This window comes from Manihot esculenta, chromosome 1, assembly GCF_001659605.2.
Source record: "Manihot esculenta cultivar AM560-2 chromosome 1, M.esculenta_v8, whole genome shotgun sequence".
Classification (NCBI taxonomy): domain Eukaryota; kingdom Viridiplantae; phylum Streptophyta; class Magnoliopsida; order Malpighiales; family Euphorbiaceae; genus Manihot; species Manihot esculenta.
In genome coordinates this window covers 37185005-37209174 of record NC_035161.2, presented here as the reverse complement: position 1 = coordinate 37209174, position 24170 = coordinate 37185005, and the positions used below count along the sequence as shown (strand labels likewise).

Sequence of the window (24170 nt, the reverse complement as noted above, 5' to 3'; positions counted from 1 at the left end):
ACAGAATATAAGTAAAGCAATTTAGTATTTATTAATTAAATCCTATCATAAATAAATATATCTTATTTCTGCCATAATATTTCACTCTAATATTTAATAAGATAATTTATCGTAATATTTTAAAATAGTTAAAATATTAATACTTCTGAATTAATTATGTTAAAAAATAAATTTTATAAATTTTAGATTCTAGAAGCTTTAGATCTCTCAAGCGAATTTTAACATCTCAAAAATTAAAAAAATTAATATAATCTACTCTCGATTTTTAATTATCTAATTAAATTTATTAATTTTTCTATAAATTAAATTCTTTAATAACTTTTCCATAAAATTAAAATTTTTAACTGCGTATCATCCTATTCTGATATTACTGGACCTTAAATTTATCACTATCATCAATAAAAAATTTATTAAAAAGAATAGAATAATATGACCCAAAAAGACGAAAATTTATTACCAACCCGTCCAATTAATAATTAACAAACCATTAAGAATATTAATAAACTTTATTATTAAATATAATGAATTCTAATATAAAATATAATATTTTTTCTTTTATTTTTAATTGGCTGAGATACGGCTCCGCGTATAAAAAGAAAGCAAGATACCAATTTTCGTTGTGTCTTCTAACATGCTTGTCGTTTTCTCGCTTCTGTCTTCTTCTCTCATCCTCTACGGGCAGGTAACTTTAGAATAACAGACAACTTTTGTACATTTCTTTGACTCTTTTCTTACTTTTCAAATGTAAATTCTTCACATAAAAATACAACTATTTAATTTTTATATGAATTAATAAAATATAGTTAATATACTTATAATAATAATTTTATATTATTTTTATTAATATAACCAGCATTCATATTATTCTATTATTAAATTGTTTTTTTAAATTAATAAATTTCACTTTTCAATGTTTATTAAAAAGTTATAAATAAATTATTATCTAACAAATCAAATGTATTATGATTTACTGAATATTGGGGTGAGTTAATATTTTATATTAAATAAAATTGTAGAGTAAATATTCACTAGAAATATTTTATCTTTATGTAATTATATAAAAAAAATTTTATAATTTAAAATGGATGTAAAAAAAAAAAAGATTTAACCTTATGAGATTGAGATAGTTTTTAAATGCCTTTTTATTTTTTTTTTAAACTTAAAACTTGACTGTATAGATCAATTTTTAGTAAATGAATGAAGTTTTACTAGTCTCCGTTTATTTAAAAAAATTATTTTTTTTAAAATATTTTTTTATAATATTTTCTCTTTCAAAAAAAAATACTCTTTAAACTTTAAAAATTTTAGTCATATTACTGTATATAAATTTAATAATATTTTTAAATTTTAAATAAAATAATAAAAATAAAGTACTTTATTAGAAATATTGTTCATAAAAATGTTCTTACAGAAAATAATTTTAAATAATATTATTTTTTTTACAAATAAAGGAAGCCTTATAATTATAATAAATATCATACTAAATTTAAATTAAATTTTTATTAAACCTGGTACATGATAAATTTCCATAAGCCCATATGTTTCGTGACGCATTTGAAACGTCATACTCTCGTCTATATTCAAATGAAATTTGTCGTCTAATCTAGCACAAAACAGCAAACACATGCCAGCATCTTTTTCCAGGTTGGCTAATGTAAATAAGAAGTAAAGATAAACTAGTGAACTAAAAAAACAATTAATTTAATATAAAAGTTAAAAAATTATACATAATATTAATAAAAATTATGAATATGTATTTCTTTCATGAATGAATATCGAATTTTCAATAATTTAATATACTTTAATTTAATCACATGCAATTTTGGTAACAAAATCAGAGGTGGACCTAGATGGATGATTCTCCTTTTAACTTCAAGTCATTTGATTTAAGCAATGACAGGATCATGTCGGGGCAAAATAACTTAGGAAATTTCCTCAAGCAGGACGGAGATTGAAGGGTTCCCCCCATACAAAACTTGGCCAAAAGAATGACAAAATATTAGTAAAATGTAATTAAGATACCAAAATACTATTATAATCGAACTCTACCCAGGACCCAAAATCACCCTCACATATAGCGAGGATCGACGTTGTGCGTAAGCATACAGAGAGACACAGAAGGGAAATATGCGGGATTCAGCAGTAATGCTCACAGTGGAGTTCTTGGATGTAGCCATGAACACTGTAAACAAAGCAGCCATGAGTAAAGGCATGAGTCATTTTATACTGGTGCTGTACTCTAACATGCTTGCCGTTTTTTTGCTTCTTTCTTCCTCTTTCATGTTCTACAGGCAAGTAACGTTTGAAGAATTGCCAGTTCTCTTACATTTCTTTGACTCTCTTCTTACTTGTTCCTTTCATTCAGCAGAACGAGAATCGCTCCACCGCTTACATGGTCCATAGTGGGAAGGATTTTTGTGCTTAGTTTGCTATGGTAGCCCCTTTTCCTGCACATATTAAGGTTGATTAGATACAACAGACAGGTGTGATTAACTGTAGAAAGATTTTGCATTTTGTTTTAGCTGCGCCGGTCAGGTGTTTACCTACATTGGGTTAGGATACAGCTCCCCAACTCTGGCGTCGGCGATGACTGATTTAACGCCGGCTTTTACTTTCATTCTTGGAATCGTCTCAAGGTTAGTATTGGCTCGCTATCAACTATCAATTTACTGCTCATGCTCTGGGTGGATGTTGCCTTAACATCTCGAGCTCTTTGGTCAACAATTGGCCTAAAATTAGTCCAGTAAACTGCATGAAAGGAGAAATTGATTCATTAACTTGTTGCATGACTTTCCTTTTTATCTTGAATCATGATTTTACATTCTTGCCTATCTTAGTAATTTCATCCTTCAGAGTTCAATGTGATTTTAGAGTTATTAAAATACGTATGAGATTCCGATGGAAGGAAAAGGTAACTAACCAATTCTCAATTGTCCCTGCAATTTGAGGACATTCTGGAGATCCTGGTTTATTTCATCAAAATGCCAGAACAATATCATTAATTCTCTAATATTTCTGTATAATAGCTGATATAGGTACATGAGGAAAATTTCACTGGTATATCCTTTTCCTTTTCCTTTTCCTCTTCTTGAAAAAGGTACTGAGGCTTAATTCAACTTTGGGTTTAGGATGGAAAGGCTGGATTTGAGAAGCAAAAGCAGTCTGGCCAAGGCTATTGGCACCCTGGTATTGATCACAGGAGGATTAGTAGTGACATTATACAAAGGTCTGCCAATTACAGGCTCTCCATCTTCAGGGGATGATAAACTACAGATTGAGATGCTTCTTTTGCCTTCATCAAATTGGGCCATTGGGGGTTTTTTCCTTGCAGCTCACAGTTTCATCCTGGCTCTAATTTTCGTTTTCCAGGTAGATTTTACCAAAATTTTCAGAAGCTATGTTGATTTTATTCCCATATCAGCAATATGCCCCAAAATTTTACTTCAAGAACTGATCTTTGTTTTCTTCACCTGAAATTTTTTGGGGTCTCCAGACATGGATAATCAGGGACTACCCATCCGAGATTCTTATTACACTCATTACCTGTGGCTTTGTGACCATCCTATCAGCCTCAATCTCTCTGATTGCTGAGGAAGATAAAGATGCTTGGAGGATAAGGCCTAATATTGAGTTGGTAGCCATTGGGTACTCCGTAAGAACAGAGAATTTTACTCATTTCCTTGAAGTTTTAGTGACTACTTCTATTCCTTCTCAGATTTTGTGATGCGTTGATGTGTTGCTCAATTTGCAGGCTGTGTTTGCAGTATCACTTCGAAGCATTGTTCATACGTGGGCATGTCACAAGAAAGGGCCTGTCTATACTTCTATGTTTAAGCCAATTGGAATGGTTATAGCAGTATTCATGGGGGTGTCTTTTCTGGGGGATACTCTTTATCTTGGAAGGTATTATTTTGATTTTGATTAATTATAAGCAATGATCATTAACTCTTTATGCTGCACGGAGACTCTTCCCCATTTTCTTGCGTGCAGTGTGATAGGAGCTGTTGTTATTGCCTTGGGGTTTTATGCTGTGGTATGGGGAAAAATACAAGAAAAGAGAAGTGTTGAAGAGAAAGAGAGGTGCAGCTTCGAGTCATGTTCCTCGAAAGTCCCTCTTCTTTAGAACACATGCACAAATGTGTAGTATTCCTGCATGCTCAAATAATATGCAACATTCATATGAAAATAAACAGAAACCATGGCAAATCAGACTTGATAGAGACAATCTACAACGCTGGAAGAATATCATCGAGTTCCCCAAAGCATGGACGTTGATAATTCAGAGGAGTCAAATTTATCAAGTCTCATTCATCTCTTGGCATTGCTCAGCACAGGTAGTTCATGGGTGTTGGTGGTTTTTTTTGCTACCTGACTTTGTTTTAATGGAGGATAATTGAATGAAGTGGTTAAAAGACATTCTAAAAGCAGTTTTTTTTATATGGCAACTCAAAGTTAAGTTTGAAAAAAATCATAATATTTCTCTCAGGAAAGGCCATTAAAATAATAATTCTTTTGGGCTATGGACACCCAACAAGTGGAAATCATTATCTAATAATGGAACTGAAAAATCTCATGGTGCTACAGTTTAGAGGAGTCAACTTTATCAAGTCCCATTCATCTCTTGGCATTGCTCAGCACAGGTGGGTCATGGGTGTTGGTGGTTGTTATTGCTACCTGACTTTGTTTTAACGGAGGATAATTGAATGAAGTGGTTAAAAGATATCCTAAAAAAGCAGTTTGTTTTATATGGCATCTCACGAAAGAATATTCTGCCATAATTATAATTAATCAGTTATTAATATTATTATAATTAACATCATCTTAATATAATTTTAAATGATAATTGATAGTATAATTATAGACATAATTGATCGTATTTTGTACTATATAATTCTTATATCCTATTACACGGAAAGCAAGAAAATGAAAAATATTTTTTTTCTTATAATTCTAGATGGTATCAGAGCGGGTTTCAATCTAAAAGTTTAACCTATTTTTTCTGCAATCATCATTTGCCAGAATACTTTTCCCAACCTTTTCTTATCGAAAAACAGCAATGGCCGATTCTTCTAGCTAAAGTCCAGCCAATCAATCCCAAGTAGTAACTAATCTAATAGCAGATTTGTCACACAAACTCTTTATGTTAATTCAGAATAGCCAAAATGCAAATCAGAAACCAACAAATCAAATTACTCTTAATTCAACACATCCCACTTTCCCATCGCCGGCAACAGTTGGCCACGACCTTGTGGGTGCCGGATCATTGGTGAAAAATCGATCAGACACAGAGTCATCACTCCGGGATGACAAATCAGGCTTAAAATGCACCCATTGCGGAGGACAGAGTTCAAGGGTTGCATCTGTAACGATCCGAGAACCGGACCGCTACCGGCGCTAGGATCCAGGTCGACTTAAGGTCGCCAGGACCTGTAGCAAGCCTGCTATACTGTCTGTGTACCTATAAAATCCCATACATGATCATACATTTTCTGTAAAAGTATAAAACTTTGCTCTGAACCACGGCTCTACCTGTGCATGCACTATCTCTGTACTACAGAACCCCTTACTAGAGCTTGCTCCAGACGGGTTAAACTCATACTCTGGTAAGCCTGATTTTCATTCTCATAAAAACATTTACATACAATAAACAGATCATGTATACAAAAAGGATTTACAACACATCTAGGTCAAGCACCATTCTAAACTCTATACAATACCATTACATCTCTTACACATATTACATGTCCACACTATACTATTACAACTTTTTACTCTTCCTGAACCCTGTTGAACTTTTCCTGACCTCTGATCCTGCAAGACTGGGGTTAAGGGAGAGGGGTGAGCTATACTAGCCCAGTGAGTAGAACAGTAAAACATGTTAATTAAACATGCTCAAATGAAATGCATCATATCACAGACAATTCACAGCAAGGATGAATGTGTCACCAATAGTCCCGACATCCTATCCTCGTGCCAGGGCGTAGAATGGGCACCTGGTCTTCCTGTCTTACCTGATAACTCGTGCCAGGGCGTAGAATGGACACCTGGACTTCCTGTCTTACCTGATAACTCGTGCCAGGACGTAGAATGAGCACCTGGACTTCCTCATAACTAGTGCCAGGGCGTAGAATGGGCACCTGGTCTTTCTCAGAGACTAATGGATCACTCACATTCCATCCACATCAACAACATAAAATGCAATGCAACATCTTCGTGAATTCTAATGCAATCAACCTATTGCATAATCATGGTGCATGAAACATGCTAAAAAGTATTTGCTTACTCATATTTAAAAGATTCAGTTTAGTTCCACTCACCTCTGGCTGACTTTGAACTGACTCTGGAAACTCTGAAGCAGTGCTCACTGCTGATGTCTTTGGTGCCTCTGGTCCGTTCCTACACAGGTGGACTCAAATGAGGGACCAAACTAACTCACGAACATTTCTAAAATACTCCCCAAAAACCCCCTAAAATATCCTAAAACAATCAAGGAAAACATGCAAAGGAAGGCTGGACAGGGCACTTTCGGTTGCAGGTTCGGCGGCCGAAAGTCCCTTCCAAAGCCGAAACTCAAGCACTTTCGGCGGCACTTCGGCTGCCGAAAGTCCTCTCCAGAGACGAAACTCATGCATGTTCGGCGGCACTTTTGGCGGCCGAACCTCCCCTCCAGAGCCGAAAGTCCAAACTTTCGGGGGCAAGCTTGGGCAAGCTTAGGCAGCCGAAACCACCTCCTTAGCATGTTCGGCGGCCGAACCCTCTTTCGGCGGCCGAAACTGGGTTCTCCAGTAAGGCAGAACCCTGCTCAACTTCATGCAATCTTCCTCCAAACTTCTCAAACATGCAAACTTCAACTCTACAACACACAAATACTCAACCAAAAGCACAAAGGGGTCCAAAACTACCTCAAAACCCCAACAAACAACACAACTAAACACATAAGCATGCTTTGACCACAAATCAACCAAAAACTCAACTTACCCTAATCATGCATCTCTACCCAAAAACCTTCATAAAACCTTCATAAAACCTCAAAGAAGCTAAGGATCTACACTTACCTCTTGAAGATCTAGAGGATATGTGATCCTAATATGGAGATATGGAGCAACTCTCTCCCAAACTCTCCAAACTTCAAAATCTTGGTTTTTAGCTCAAAACCTTCAAAACAACATACAAACTCATCAAAACTAGGAAAGATTTGTAAAAGTCATGAAGATCATCCAAGGAAGAGCATGGTCTCACCTAGGTCTGTGAAAATGGAAGAAACTTATTCATTTCACCGACCTAGGGCCTTTTATAGGTGGCTGGCCAGACCACCTTTGGCGGCCTAACGTGAATCCAAACTCATGCATGTTCGGCGGCCGAACTTTCACCTTCGGCGGCCGAACCTTGCATTTCTTCCTTGGCTCTTTTCTTTCACAAAACTTATTTCCTTTATACTTAAAACATAAAAACATACTAAAATGCTTTAGAAAAACATAAATCTTACCTTTCTAGAGGATTCCGACATCCTGGATTCCACCGAAAAGTAGAATTTCGATGCCGGACTCTAGCCAGGTATTATAGCAGCAACGCTAGGTGGAACCGAACGAGAAGGAGGCACAAATGCCTCAACTGATAGTGAAGGAGGTATTTTAGGGTTGGAAAGGTCAAATGACATTTCTATCCTTACCATTTTAAATAATTGTGTTGGCCATGTTAATAATGTGCATAGTACTAGTGGTTGGATATTTGATTCAGGAGCTACAGACACTATGACCAATGATCCTTCAGATATTATTTTTCGAACTCCACCCATCAAATCCAATATTCTAAACGCTATTGGTGGCTCATTCCCAGTTATCAGTGGTGGCATCCTTTCTATAATTCCCACTTTAAATGTCTCCAACTGCCTCTATGTACCCTCCTTATCTTGCAAATTACTCTCTGTCAGTCAAATCACCAAGTAGTTAAATTGCAAAGTACTCACGTATCTTCATTTTTGTGTTTTGCAGGATATTCATATGGACACGGTACTCGGCCGTGGTTTTGAGAAAGATGGATTGTACAATGTGGAGGAGGTCTCGAGCATTGGGTCAGCTCACTTAGCTCAAGGGTCTTAAACCCGACAATTGTGGCTCTGGTACTTGCGCTTTGGCCATCCCCCAAGTGAATATCTTCGTGCTTGCTAAAAGTCATAAGAGTACTTATCATATTTCCGCAAATAAATCTGATACTCCATTCTCAATAATACACTCTAATATATGAGGATTTGCCCCGAAAACTGTTTCTCAAGATTATAAGTCTTTGTTACTTTTATTGATGATTGCACTCGTGTTACTTGAATCTACTTGTTGAAACATAAATACGAAATGGCTGAAAAATTTTGCAACTGTTTTCGCATGATTAAAACTCAATTTCACAGCACCATTCAAGTCCTCTGGTCTGACAATGTGGGAATTTGTCAACAATCATCTTCAAACCTTTTTTCGGGACAATAGGATCATTCACCAAACTACTTGTCCGTATATCCCACAACAAAATGGAGTCATCGAAAAAAAAATCGGCACATCCTTGAAATCACCCGAGCCTTATTGTTCGAAGTCCGGGTTCCTTCTAAGTTTTGATCCGAAGCAGTTGTTACTTCTATTTACCTCATCAATAGATTCTCGTCTCGGGTTCTTAATTTCTAATCTCCACTGCATATTTTGTCTTCTCATCACACCATCCCTTCCCATCTAAACCTTCCACCTAAAATTTTTAGCTCCACTGTCTATGTTCACATTCCTAAATCACATCGCACTAAACTTGATCTATGTGCTCTTAAGTGTGTGTTCCTCGATTATGGTGTTCATAAAAAGGGCAATCGGTGTTTTGACCCAATATCTAAACGGCTCTTCACCACTATGGACTGCACTTTTCTTGAATACGAGTATTTTTTCTCCTCGCCAACTGGCAGTGAGAGGGAGAATACAGCAAAACCACCACTTCCAAGTTGGCTTAGCTATCCTCAGAGAGAGTCAGAAAATCCTCAGGGGGAGTCAGAGACTGTCCACTTTTCCTGTAATACCCGGCTGGAGTCCGGCATCGGAATTCTACTTTCCGGTGGAATTCTAGATGTCGGAAGTCTCTAGACGGGTGAGCTTTATGTTTTTCTTAAATGTTTTGCTATGTTCATGAAGTTTTAAGCATAAAGAAATGAGTTTTTGAGTGAAATGAACCAAGGCAGAAAAGCCAGGTTCAGCCGCCGAAGTTGAAGTTCGGCCGCCGAACATGCATGGCTTTCGGTTTCATGATAGGCCGCCGAAGGTGGTCTGGCCAGCCACCTATAAAGGGCCCTCAGTCGGTTGAAGCGGTAGAGCACCGTTTCTTTCACTTGCTGAGGTGAAACTCTGTCCTTTGTGAGTATTTCTTCATGTTTTCATTAAATCATGCAAAGATTTGATTAGTTTTATGATCTTTTGAAGGTTTTAAGCTAAAAAACTCAAAGTTGTGAAGTTTGGAGAGTTTGAAGAAGAGTTGCTCCAAAACTCCACGTTAGGATTCTTCATCTACTTGTTTTCACGAGGTAAGTGAAGATCCTGAGCTTGTTTGTATGTTTTTTGAAGGTTTTATGGGGTGTGGAGAGAGAGATGCATGAATAGGGTTTTGTGTGAGGTTTTGATGATTTTGTGCATAGAGCTTGTTTTTGTGTTGTGTTTTTGGGGTTTTAAGGTAGTTTTTGACCCCTTTGAGCATATACATGAGTGTATGCAAGTTGAGGAAGTGTGGTGTGAAGTTGGAGGGGAGTTTGGAGCATTTGGCGAGAGGCAGGGTAAGTTTCTGCCCTGCTGATGAACTCAGGTTCGGCAGTCGAAGGTACATTCGGTCGCCGAACCCCTGAAGAGGTGTGAGGAGGTGGCTTCGGCTGCCCAAGCTTGCCCCCGAGCTTTTGGACTTTCGGCTCTAGAGGGGAGTTCGGCCGCCGAAGGTGCCGCCGAAGGTTAGAGACTTTCGTCTCTGGAGTGCCTTGTGGCCTCCGAAACTTGCCCCCGTAAGGGTTCGGCAGCTGAAAGTGGACGTTCTGCCGCCGAAGGTGCTTGAGTTTCGTCTCTGGAGAGGACTTTCGGCCGCCGAACCTGCCGCCGAAAGTGTTCTGTCCAGCTTTCTTTTGCATGTTTTGCATGGATGTTAGAGTGAGTTTAAGGGGATTCTAGGGGAGGTTAATAGAGTTGGTCATAAGCTAGTTTGGTCCCTCATTTCAGTCTATCTGTATAGGTACAGACCAGAGGAACCAGAGAGAGCAGCAGTGAGTTCTGCTACAGAGTTTTCAGAGCCTGCAGAGTCAGTCCAGTTAGCCAGAGGTGAGTGGAACTAAACTTAACTCTTTTACTTGCACAATGGAAGGTTTTAGCATATTACATGCATCATGATTATGCAATAGGTTGATTGCATTAGTATCCACGAATATGTTGCATTGCATACGACATTGTTGATGTGAGTAAATGTTGAATGATCCAATAGTCACAGACAGGAAGTCCAGGAGCCTTTGACTACGCCCTGGCAGGTATATAGTAAAGACCAGGAGCCTTTGACTACGCCCTGGCAATGGTAAGTATACAGGAGTTATATACACATATACATATATGACAGGAAGACCAGGTGCTCGATTCTACGCCCTGGCACAGAGTTACTGGGACTATGTGGTGACAGGTTTATTCTTGATGTGGCTTGTCTGTGCTATGGTGCATTACATGAGATCATATTTTACTGAGATGTTTTACTGTTCTACTCACTGGGCTATAGAGCTCATCCCACTCCCTTTACCCCAGTCTTGCAGGTTCAGTGTACAGTGTACAGGGCAAGTCAGCAGAACACAGAAAGAGTAAAGAGAAATGTAATAGTGTAGAGTGTACATGTAATGTGAAAGAGATGTAATAGTTATGTTTTCAGTTATCGATGTGCTTGACTTAGTCGTTTGTGTTGTAAATCTATTGTTATGTACATGATCTGTATATGTATATGTTTTACTGAGAATGTAAAAACCAGGCTTAACAGGTATAAATGAACCCATCTAGAGCAAGCTCTAGTCAGGGGTACAGAGTACAGAGTAGGGGTGAGCATTCGGTCGGTTCGGTTCAAAACCGAACCGAACCGAATAAACCGAAAATCGAAATTTTAGATTTTATGAAAACCGAACCGAACCGATTTTGGTCAGAAACCGAATCGAACCGAACCGGTCTGATTCGGTTCGATTCGGTTCGGTTTGATCGGTTTCGATTTTTAATATTTTTTAAATTTTTTACACTTTATTTTTAGTATTTTAAAATTTAATTAAAATATTTTAATTTTAATATAATTTAATTTCTCTATATTATTGAAAAAACATATTATTATTCCTAATCGGTTCGGTTCGGTTTTTTCGGTTTTTTTCTGATCAAAACAGAACCGAACCGAAATAACCGAAATTTTTGAAATTTAAAACCGAACCGAACCGAAATGTATAAAAAACCGAACCAAATTTTCAAATAGGTTCGTTTCGGTCGGTTTTTTCGGTTCGAACCGGATTCTGCTCACCCCTAGTACAGAGTACAGAGTACAGAGATAGTGCATGCACAGGTTAAGCCTTGGTACAGAGAAAAGAGTTTTTATTTTCACAGAAAATGTATGATCATGTATGAGATTTACAGGTACACAGAGAGTATAGCAGGCTTGCTACGGGTTCTGGCGGCCTTAAGCCGACCTGAATCCTAGCGCCGGTGACGGTCCATTTTGGGGTCGTTACAGATTGGTATCAGAGCCCTAGGTTCACATGATCGGACCTCTAGAGACAGTGTTGGGCTCATACAGGTTAGAAGTGGTCAAGCACAATAGGAAATCATGTCCACTAGGATAGGGTGTTGCGTCCTATCTGTTATGATATGCCATGAGTTTTGCATGTGTATTACTGATATGTGATGTTTATGTGCTAAAGTGCTATATTATATGTTGTGTTTCCAGAGTAAAGATGAGAGGAACTCGTCGATCAGCCCGATTGACTGGAGTCCCACCAGAGAGTGAGAGAACAGCTGCTCGTCCTCCTGCATTGCCCAGGGCAAGGTCTCAGAGATCTAGCAGGGAAGGTACGTCCATAGACCCTAGAAGGTCTGTCGACGAGAGCAGAAGAGGAACAGCTAGGGGAGGAAGATCAGAGGAAAGGAGGGAGGCGATGGAGATTGACCAGTCTAGAGATGATAGCGTGGGTATAGGCAGATTTGAGGAAGGTATGGGAGAGTCGCAGGGAGGCGCTCAGACTTCAGGTTTTGGCTATCCAGAGTATCCGATGGGAGGTATGTCGGAGTACTCTAGTTTTGTCCCATATCCCCCTTACATGCCATATATGCCGTATTCTTCTTACTATCCCCCATATCCTATGTATCCATCTTCCCCTACCCATCCAAGTGCAGCACACCCAGAACCAAATGACCCAGTACCACCACCAAAACCAGTAGCCTCTGTTGTTGACAGACATCAACCTAGCTCATCTGGAGGTAAAGTCCAAATGACGGAGTACTTGAAATTGGATGCTCCTAAATATAACACGGGAGATGATCCATTTGAGTACCTCAGAGCAGTTAGAATGATAACCAGTGAATTGGGAGCAGATGATAGGAGAGCCATTGAGATGGCAGGGTTTACACTTAAATGCAAGAAGGCCAGAGAATGATTTAAGAACTATGTGGAACCCAGAATGGACAGTATGTCTTGGGGAGAGTTTGCCAATGAATTTGCAGGGTGGGCTTTTCCTGATAGCTCCAGGGAGATGAAAGTCATTGAATTTGAACAGTTGAGACAGACAGATGAAATGAGTGTTGATGAATTCACAGATAATGTAACGACCCCAAATTGGACCGTCACCGGCGCTAGGATTCAGGTCGGCTTAAGGCCGCCAGAACCCGTAGCAAGCCTGCTATACTCTCTGTGTACCTGTAAACCTTATACATGATCATACAGTTTATGTGAAAATAAAACTCTTTGCTGAACCAAGGCTTAACCTGTGCATGCACTATCTCTGTACTCTGTACTCATGTACTCTGTACTCTGTATCCCTGACTAGAGCTTGCTCTAGATGGGTTAACTCATACCTGTTAAGCCTGGTTTTCACATACAGGAAAACATATATACATATACAGATCATGTACAAACATACATCACTAGGTCTAGGTCAAGCAACAACTATTACATCTCTTTAATATTACATGTCCACTCTAAGCTATTACAGATCTCTTCTCTTTTCCTGTACTCTGCTGGACTGTCCCTGTACACTGTACACTGAACCTGCAAAACTGGGGTTAAGGGAGTGGGATGAGCTCTATAGCCCAGTGAGTAGAACAGTAAAACATCTCAGTAAAATATGATCTCATGGAATGCACCATATCACAGACAAGCCACATCAAGAGTAAACCTGTCACCACATAGTCCCAGTAACTCTGTGCCAGGGCGTAGAATCGAGCACCTGGTCTTCCTGTCATATATGTATATGTGTATATAACACCTCTGTACTTACCATTGCCAGGGCGTAGTCAAAGGCTCCTGGACTTTACTATATACCTGCCAGGGCGTAGTCAAAGGCTCCTGGTCTTTGCTATACGTGCCAGGGCGTAGTCAAAGGCTCCTGGACTTCCTGTCTGAGACTATTGGATCATTCAGCATTTACTCACATCACCAAATAATAATGCAATGCAACATATTCGTGTATACTAATGCAATCAACCTATGGCATAATCATGATGCATGAGATATGCTAAAAGCAGTTTATGGTTCAATTAAAAGTTATAAGTTTAGTTCCACTCACCTCTGGCTAACTGGACTGACTGACTCTGCAGGTTCTGAATCTCTGGAGCAGTACTCACTGCTGCTCTCTCTGGTTCCTCTGGTCTGTACCTATACAGATGGACTCAAATGAGGGACCAAATAAGCTTATGAATAACTTTCTTAACCTCCCTAAGAATCCCCTTAAACTCACTCAACTAGCCATGTATCACATGTAAAAGAAAGCTGGACAGAACACTTTCGGCGGCAGGTTCGGCGGCCGAAAGTCCTCTCCAGAGACGAAACTCAAGCACCTTCGGCGGCCGAATCTCTATGTTCGGCGGCCGAACCCTTTCGGGGGCAAGTTTCGGAGGCCACAAGGCACTCCAGAGACGAAAGTCTCTAACCTTCGGCGGCACCTTCGGCGGCCGAATCCCCCAAACAAAGCCGAACATGCAAAAACACTCGGGGCAAGCTGTGGCAGCCTAAGCTACCATGCAAGAGGTTCGGCGGCCGAATGAACTTTCGGCTGCCGAACCTGAGTTCATCCAGAACTCAGTTTCAACGACAAACCATCTCCTTCTTTCCTTCAACTTCTCAAACCATGCAAACTTCACCTCCTCAACATACATATACTCATGTATATGATCACAGGGGTCCAAAACTAGCTAATAACCCCAAACAACAAAACAAACATACATATAAACATGTAACCATGCATAATTCTTAAAACTACCATTAATACCCTAAGCATGCATCTCCTTCCTTTATCCCCATAAACTCAGAAACATATACACATGTTCAAGTGCATCACTTACCTCCTGTAGCAAGAAGCTAAACACTCTGAACAAGGGAAAACGGATCACCTCTTCTCACACTCTCAAACTCTCTCAAACTCACTTTTGCTTCAAACCCTTCAAAACTTGGTGAATGAGCAAACTCCTGCATGAGCTGCTCAAAACACTTGCAGATGAGTCATAGAAGACGTGGCTAATTCATGGCAAGAATCTGAGGCTAACATCTGTCAAAAGCCATGACTCAGCTTGGCTGGCCAACTCATCGTCGGCTGCCCAATCACATGCAAGACCATGCAACGTTCGGGGGCCGAACTTCCCTTCGGAAGCCAAACACTTTCGGCGGCCGAACTTACTTTCGGCGGCCGAACTTGGCTCAACTGCCTAAGGTCATTTCAACTCAAAACTCACTTCCCTTAACCTTAAAACATTGAAACACATCATAACCCTTAGTAACACATAACTCCTACCCTTAGATAGAATCCCAACACCCCGGATTCCGCCAGATAATAGGAATTCCGGTGCCGGATTCTAGCCGGGTATTACATTCTCCCCTCCTTAAGAACATTCGTCCTCGGATGTTCCTAAAACATACAAAAACAAAACACAAGGAGGAAACTAACCTCAAAACAAATATGGATACTGCTGGAGCATAGACTCCCGCGTCTCCCATGTGCACTCTTCTAGGTTATGGTGGTTCCATAAAACTTTCACCATCGGAATCTCCTTGTTCCTTAGCTGTCTGATCTGCGTGTCCAGAATCCGCACTGGCTGCTCTATATAGGTGAGATCTGTGTGAATCTCCACCTCAGGCTCACTCAGAACCTGATTCGGATCTGACACAAACTGTCGTAGCATAGAAACATGAAATACCGGGTGAATCCTCTCCATAGAAGCAGGTAAATCCAGCTTATACGACACATTTCCGATCCTCTGCAACACCTCAAAGGGTCCAATGTACCGTGGAGCCAATTTACCTTTCTTTCCAAAACGAACCACTCCTTTCATTGGAGACACTTTCAGCAATACCCAATTACCTTCCTGAAACTCTAACTGCTTTCTACGAACGTCTGCATAACTTTTCTGTCTACTCTGAGCTGTTCTGATTCTCTCTCTGATCATGGGCACCATTCTACTGGTAAGATCTACTAACTCTGGTCCTGCAAGAGCTTTCTCTCCTACCTCTTCCCAGCAAACAGGGGATCTGCACTTCCTCCCATATAATGCTTCATAAGGAGCCATCCCAATGCTAGCATGATGACTGTTATTGTAGGCAAATTCCACCAAAGGTAGATGCTGCCTCCAAGAACCGCCAAAGTCTAACACACATAGGCGAAGCATATCCTCTATGGTCTGGATGGTCCTTTCTGACTGTCCATCAGTCTGTGGGTGGAAAGCAGTACTAAACTCTAATCTCGTGCCCATCGCACTTTGCAGACTCTGCCAAAAGCGGGAGGTAAACTGAGGTCCTCTGTCTGAAACTATAGACACGGGAACTCCATGTAATCTCACTATCTCATCCAGATAAACCTGTGCCAACTTATCCACAGAATAGTTACTCCGTACTAGAAGAAAATGAGCAGATTTCGTGAGTCTGTCCACAATCACCCATATCGAGTCTATCCTGTTGGACGCTACTGGTAAACCCACTACAAAATCCATGGCTATGTTCTCCCATTTCCACTCTGGAATCGGTAATGGGTTAAGCATTCCGGCTGGTTTCTGATGCTCTAATTTTACCCTCTGACAAACCTCATAGGCTGTCACGAACTGCGCCACTTCTTTCTTCATGGCTGGCCACCAATAGACCCTTTTCAGATCCTGATACATCTTGGTAGCTCCTGGGTGAACACTGTACCTCGCATTATGAGCTTCCCTCATAATGTCTTCCTTCACACTGCCCCTATCTGGTACACAAAGTCGACTCCCATAACGAAGGATCCCTTTGCTGTCAAATCTGAACTCTGCATTGTTGCCTGACTGAACAGTCCTGGCAATTTTCATCAACTCAGGGTCCTCATGCTGTCTCTGAGCTATCTGCTCCAGAAACACAGGTGTCACTCTCATCTGTGCTATCAACGCACCTGTACCAGACAACTCTAACTGTAATCCCTCGTCAAAGAGCTTATAAAGCTCCATCACAACCGGTCTCCGCTCTGCTGCTATATGGGACAAACTGCCTAGTGACTTCCGGCTTAGGGCGTCTGCGACAATATTCGCCTTACCCGGATGATACTGGATCCTACAATCATAATCACTGAGCAATTCGACCCATCTTCTCTGCCTCAAATTCAGCTCTCTCTGACTTAAGATGTACTGTAAACTCTTGTGATCGGTGAAGATCTCGCATTTAACCCCGTAGAGGTAATGCCGCCACATCTTAAGTGCAAAGATAACTGTTGCCATCTCTAGGTCATGGGTAGGGTAATTCAACTCGTGCTTCTTCAACTGTCTAGAAGCATAAGCTATTACTCTATCACTCTGCATCAATACACAACCCAATCCCACTCGAGATGCATCACAGAACACTGTGAACTCCTCATTACTGACAGGCAGAGCTAACACTGGTGCTGTTGTCAATCTTCTCTTGAGCTCCTCAAAGCTCTCTTCACACTGGTCTGACCAGATAAACTTCTGGTTCTTCTGCGTCAATTTGGTCATAGGAGCTGCTATCTTTGAGAAGTTCTGAACGAACCTCCTGTAGTAACCTGCCAGTCCCAGAAAGCTTTTAATCTCAGTCACTGTCGTGGGTCTGGGCCAGTTAGCTACAGCCTCTATCTTCTTGGGGTCTACCTCAATACCCTCTGCTGATACTACATGTCCCAAGAAGGAAATGCTCCGTAACCAAAACTCACACTTCGAGAACTTGGCATATAAACCATGCTCTCTCAGTGTCTGCAAAACGATCCTCAGATGCTGGGCATGCTCCTCTGCATCTCTGGAATACACTAAGATATCATCGATAAACACAATGACAAAGTGATCCAGAAACTCACTGAATACCCTGTTCATGAGATCCATAAATGCTGCAGGGGCGTTAGTCAACCCGAACGGCATCACTAAGAACTCATAATGCCCATATCTGGTCCGGAAAGCTGTCTTAGGCACATCTGCCTCTCTGACTCTCAACTGATGATACCCAGATCTCAGATCTATTTTCGAGAAACAACCTGCTCCAGCTAGCTGGTCAAATAGATCATCAATCCTAGGTAAAGGATACCTATTCTTGATAGTGACCTTGTTCAACTGTCTGTAGTCGATACAAAGTCTAAAGGATCCATCCTTCTTTCTGACAAAGAGCACTGGAGCACCCCAAGGTGAGGTACTAGGGCGGATGAAACCCTTATCTACCAAGTCCTGCAACTGTTCTTTCAACTCTGTTAACTCAGCTGGCGCCATCCTGTAGGGAGGAATAGAGATAGGTCTGGTCCCTGGCAGTAATTCAATTTCAAACCCTATCTCCCTATCAGGTGGTAGTCCTGGTAAATCGTCTGGGAACACATCGAGAAACTCTCGGACTACTGGTACTGTGGCTGGTTCCCTCACCTGACTGTCTAGCTCTCTCACATGAGCTAGAAACCCCTGACAACCCCTCCTAAGCAAACGACGAGCCTGAAGGGCTGAAATCATACCTCTGGGTGTACCTCTCCTGTCTCCTCTGAAGACACACTCTGACCCATCCTGGTCTCTGAGACTCACTAGCTTCTCTCGACAGTCCAACGTAGCACTATATGTAGATAACCAATCCATCCCTAGAATGACATCAAAATCTGTCAAATCTAGAACCACAAGGTCAGCTGGAAGGCATCTACCCTCTATGAATACTGGACTGAAACGACAAACTGACACTGCCACTGATGGGTCACATCTAGGTCCACTGACCCAGAGAGGATACTCTAACTCAGAACTGATCAAACCCAATCGCTCTATGGCTCTCGAAGCAATAAAGGAATGAGAAGCACCGGGGTCCATCAAAGCATACACATCTGAACACCCAATGATGAGATTACCTGACACCACTGTGTTCGACGTGTTAGCCTCCTCCTGTGTCACTGTGAAAATCCGTGCTGGGGCTACCGGATTTCCACCTCGGGAACCTGCTGCTGAAGTAGAGGCTACCCCTCTCCCTCTACCTCTGCCACTAGTCTGAGGCATGACTGGAGCTGCTGGCCGTACAACTGGCTGTACCACACTGCCTGAACTCATCTGCTGGGATGGTGCAAAAGTCATCTGCGGACAATCCCGAGCAATATGCCCTTCCTGTCCACATCGAAAACAAGCTGTAGATCCCAACCGACAAACTCCTCCATGTGGTTTTCCGCATCGTCTGCAGACTAGAGCTGTGCCAGAGCTTGAGCCACTACCTATTCCCAGACCTGACTTGACTTTATTCCAGAACTTACTCTTTGTTCCTCTTGCTCTATCCCATCTTTTACTGCTTGGTGTGGGGGCTTTAGAACCCGAAGCCTGTGCCTGTGACTGTTTCTGAATATTGGCACTAGCTTCCATTTTCCTGGCTGCGTCTACTATCGTATGGAAACTCTCCTTTTCTGCTGGAAGAATCAAGGAAGCATACCTGGGATGAAGTCTCATGGTATATCTCCTCGCCTTCTTCTGATCAGTATCATAGGCTTGACCCACGTTGTAATACCCGGCTAGACTCCGGTATCGGAATTCCTACCGTCCGGTGGAATCTCGGATGTCGGAAACCTCTAGAAGGGGAAAACCATGTTTTATGAAATGTTTTTAAGGTATTTTATGTTTTAAGTAAAAAGGAAAATGAGTTTTTAATGAAAAAGGCCTAAGGAGGCTTTACCAGGTTCGGCCGCCGAAAGTTAAGTTCGGCCGCCGAACATGGATAGGTTTTGGGAGCGCCTTTGGCCCCCGAAAGCCTTGTTTGAAAGACTTAAGGTTCGGCCGCCGAACCTCATGTTCGGCCGCCGAACATGCATGAGATGTGGGGGCACGTTAGGCCGCCGAAAGGTGGCAGAACCAGCCCTATAAAAGGCCCCGTGACCGAAACAGGCGAGGTTTCCTCTCCCATTTCGGCCGACGGTGAGCTCTAGCTCTCCTTTGGTCATTTTAAGTGTTTTCCCTCAAATCTTTCAGATTTTAACAAGTTACATCTTGTTTTTGAAGAGTTTTGAAGTTAGAGTAAGATTGGAAGCTTGGAGACCAAAGAGTGGATTTCTCCCTACCTCCAAGCTAGGATCGTTTTTCCCTCTCGATCTTCAAGAGGTAAGCTTAGATCCAACCTCTCTTGCATGTTTTAAGAAAGTTTTAAGTAGACCTATGGGGTAGAAATGCATGAGTAGGCTTATTGAAGTTTCTTTTATGTTTATGGGTTCAATGTGCATGTTCTTGAGCAATGTGCCTTGTTTGTGTGTTGTAGTTGGGGTTTAAGTTAGTTTGAGACCCTTAGGAGCTTGTATGCTTGAGTATGCATGTTGTAGAATAGGTTTTTGCATGATTGGTTGTGTAGGGGGTTGGAATGGGCAAGAAGAACCAAGTTTCTGCCCTTTGGCAGAAACCAGGTTCGGCAGCCGAAGGGACTTTCGGCCGCCGAACCAGCTTGGGAGGCAGCTTTAGGCTGCCGAAGCCTGCCCCCGAAAAGTTGGAGTTTCGTCTCTGTCTGGGAGTTTCGGCCGCCGAAGGTGCCGCCGAACCTGCCTGACTTTCGGATCTGTCTGGACTTTCGGCCGCCGAAGGTGCCGCCGAAAGTGCCCTGTCCAGACTTTTCTTGCATGTTTTTACGTGATGTTTTCAGGATGTTTTAGGGGGTTTTTGGGGAGTATAGTAGAGTTATGTTTATGTATGTTTGGTCCCTCACTGGAGTCCACCTGTGTAGGATTGGACCCGAGGAACCAAGGTGTTTAGCAGTGTCAACCATTTCAGAATCGGTGCAGAGCTAGTCTCAGGTGAGTGGAACTAAACCTAATGTTTTAAACTAAGAAATTAAATGTTTTTAGAGCATGATCCATGCATCATAAATGCCATGATATATGTATTAGGCTGTTTTGCATTAGAACTCACGAATATGATGCATTGCATAATATGTTGTTGATGTGGATGGATGTTGGATGATCCTTAGCCCTCAGTATGAGATGAGATAATATGATATGATATGCCATGGTATGATATGAGACAGAAAGACCAGGTCGCCCCTGGTACTATGTTATGTAAGCGAACACTAGGTGAGGCCTAATCGCCCCTGGTGTAGTTGGACTTGTTATGATATGAGTTATGTAAGCGAATACTAGGTGTGGCCTCATCGCCCCTGGTATAGTTGGACGTACTACAGTATGTAGAGGGCTATAGGTGACAAATTCATCCTTGATGTGATATGTTTGTGATGTGTTGCATTTCATGAAAGCATGAACAAGAAAAAGTTACAATAAGATACCTAAAAATGGAGGAACTATAATAATAATAAAATGAACAATAAGATACCTAAAAATGGAGGAATTAAAGCAAATATTTTAGTTTCTGCTCACTGGGCTTTCTAGCTCACCCCTCTCCCCTAACCCCAGTCTTGCAGGTGCAGAGTTGATAGAGATAGTCAGGAGATCAGCAGGTTACGTCCATGGTCATGATTATGTAATAGAATAGTTGTGGACATGATGTAATGTAAGGTTATGTATTGATGTAACAAGAGTTGTATTGTATAATGATATTATGTTATATGATCAGAGTTATAGTATTGTGCTTGGCCCGAGTTGGTTAATCCCTTTGTACATGAGTTTTATTTTATGTGTTTCATGTGATGGACCGAGTTTGACAAAGGGGTATGCTGACCCTAGGGGTTCTATGAGTTCAGTCATAGTGCATATACAGGTCAAACGGGTTAAAGAAGAAGTTTACAGTTTTATTCTTTAAAGTTTATGCTTATGTTTGATCATGTATGGGATTATACCAGCTATACAGGATGCATGTTAGGCTTGCTACGGGTCCCGGCGGCCTTAAGCCGATCTGGATCCTAGCGCCGGTAGCGGTCCGGATTTCCGGGTCGTTACAGAGTGGTATCAGAGCCCTAGGTTCACATGGTCGGACCTATAGTGTGTCGGGCTCATAGAGGTTATAGTAGGGCAAGCACAATAGGAAGATCATGTCCACTAGGATAGGATATGGAGTCCTGTCTTGTATGATGATGTGGAATGCCATGATGATGAGCATGTGCATTAATGCTATGATATGTATATGATGCAGGTTCATGTGTTTCCACATGAACCGTATGATGCTTATGTTTATGTGCTATGTTATGCTTTCAGAAGTGAAGATGAGAGGAACTCGTCGATCTGCGAGATTGACTGGAGCTCCGCCAGAGAATGAGGGCATGGATGCCCATCCCCCTGCTCTGCAGAGGGCAAGATCTTGTAGGACGATCAGAGAAAGTACATCAAGGGACCCCAGAAGGTCTTTTGATGCAGGTCGAAGGAGATCAGTTCATGAAGGTATGTCAGCGGATGTGATGGAAACAGAGGAGGATAATCAGAGAAGAGATAGTAGTTTGGGCATGAGTATGTCAGTAGAGGATATGGGAGAGTCCCAAGGAGGCACCCAGGCCTCGGGCTTTGTTCCACCGCAGTATCCACCCTACCCGCAAGGGCCAGGGTATCCGATGGGAGGTACGTCGGATTTCTTCAGCTATAACCCATATCCCACCTTTATGCCCTATCCTCCCTTTTACCCACAGTACCCCATGTTTCCATCCTCACCCTTTTTCCCAGGTCCAGCAAACCCTAACCCAGGGGATGCTGCACCTCCTCCTCCATCAGCAGAACCAATTGTCCCTGATGTCCAGATACCCAAACCTGGTTCATCAGTTGGGGGTAGAGTAAAGATGACAGATTACCTAAAGTTGGATGCCCCCAAGTTTGAATCAGGTGATGACCCTTTTGAGTACCTCAGAACGGTAAAGATGATAACAGATGAGTTAGGAGCAAGTGATAGTAGAGCCATTCAGATGGCAGGGTTCACATTGAAATGCAAGAAGGCAAGGGAATGGTTCAAAAACTGTGTGAACCCAAGGTTGGAGAGCTTATCCTGGGAGCAGTTTGCCAATGAGTTTGCAGGATGGGCTTTTCCGGATAGTTCCAGAGAACTGAAGATGCTTGAGTTCGAGCAGCTAAGGCAGACGGAAGACATGAGCGTAGGGGAGTTTACCGACAGGTTCCTGGAGTTATTGCCGTTTGCAGGACAAGGTCTCGACACAGACTTGAAGAAGTCTAGGAGATATGTTATGAAGCTTCACTCCAGGTATTCCTCGTTGGTTCAATCAGCAGAAAGGGAGAGCTTCCATGCTATAGTGGATATGGCACGGAGAATGGAGGCTAGTGCCATTGTCCAGGGGACAGTTAAACAGTATGTGGCACAGTCTTCGGATTCCAAAATCCCAGGGACAAGAGATGTTGATCTCTCCCCTTTGAACGAGGCTGTCACAAAAAGCAAGAAGGGAGGCAGAGGCCTCAGAAGATCGAAGAAGAGCAAGTTTTGGGAACAGATAAAGTCTGGTCTGGGTTTAAGTGATGGTTCGAGCTCTGGTTCGGGTAACTCCAAATGTGCACGGTGCGGTAGGCAGCACAAGGGAGTCTGTTTGATTGGGACAACAGCATGCTTCAGGTGCGGACAGGAGGGGCACATGGCACGTGAGTGTCCCACCGCGACCTTGGTGGCACGCTCCCAGCAGACAGTCTCGGGCAGTGTAGTTCACCCAGTAGCTCCATCCATGTTTCAGGGCAGTGGTAGAGGCGGAGACAGGGGAACAGCCCCTTCTTCAGCAGGTTCCCGTGGGGAAGGTCCATCAGCTCCAGCACGGATCTTCGCCATGACCCAGCAGGAGGCTAACACATCGAACCCGATGGGATCAGGTAATCTCACTCTGGTATGTTCTGGTGTGTCTGTTTCATGAACCCTGATGTTTCTCTTTCCTTTGTTTACTTGTGAGCCCTTGTGAGGTTGGGTTGATAGCTTATGGGTTAGAGTATTCCCTTGGGGTCAGTGCACCCAAGTGTGATCCATCTGTGGCAGAGTCAGTCTGCCGGTATAGTCAGAGTTTGTGTTGTGAGTAGATGCTTTCCAGCTGACCTAGCGGTTCTAGATTTGACTGTTTGACGTCATTCTAGTGTTGGATTGGTTCTTCTACTAGTGGTACTATCTAGTCTGCAGAGACAAGGTAGTCAGGTTCAGAGGTCAGGGTGGATCAGAGGTAGTCCTTAGAGGGGACAGAATAGGGATACCTAGAGGTTCAGTATCAACCCTATAGGCTCGTAGGTTGTTCAGGAAAAGTTGTCAGGGATTCTAACTCTTCAGAGAGAGTACAGCAGTTAGGTCAGGGAGCCCGCCTCAGTGCCCATGGTTAGAGAGTTTAGATGTTTCCCCAGATGCGTTTCCAGGACTACCACCTGTCAGGGAGATAGAGCTTTAAATAGAAGTAATTCATGAAATTGGACCAATCTCTATCCCTCTCTACAGGATGGTATCAATAGAGTTAAAGGAGTTATAAGGATCAGTTGTAAGAATTGGTAGTTGAGGGTTTCCATCTGACTGAGCACTTCGCCTTGGGGTGTTCTAGTGTTGTCATGAGAATGAAAGACGGATCCCTAGGACTTTGTATCGACTATAAGTCGTTGA

General features: G+C 42.0%; 1 protein-coding gene across 1 annotated transcript; it reads left to right on the top strand.

The window, feature by feature from the left end:
* Nucleotides 1-1910: 1910 nt before the first annotated feature.
* On the top strand, nt 1911-4437 carry LOC110621993 (WAT1-related protein At3g28050). The gene is made up of 7 exons (XM_021766322.2): nt 1911-2291; nt 2369-2434; nt 2523-2636; nt 3129-3369; nt 3494-3652; nt 3752-3903; nt 3991-4437. The coding sequence occupies exons 1-7, from the start codon at nt 2128-2130 to the stop codon at nt 4121-4123; spliced, it is 1029 nt and encodes a 342-aa protein (XP_021622014.1). The 5' UTR covers nt 1911-2127; the 3' UTR covers nt 4124-4437.
* Nucleotides 4438-24170: the final 19733 nt, after the last annotated feature.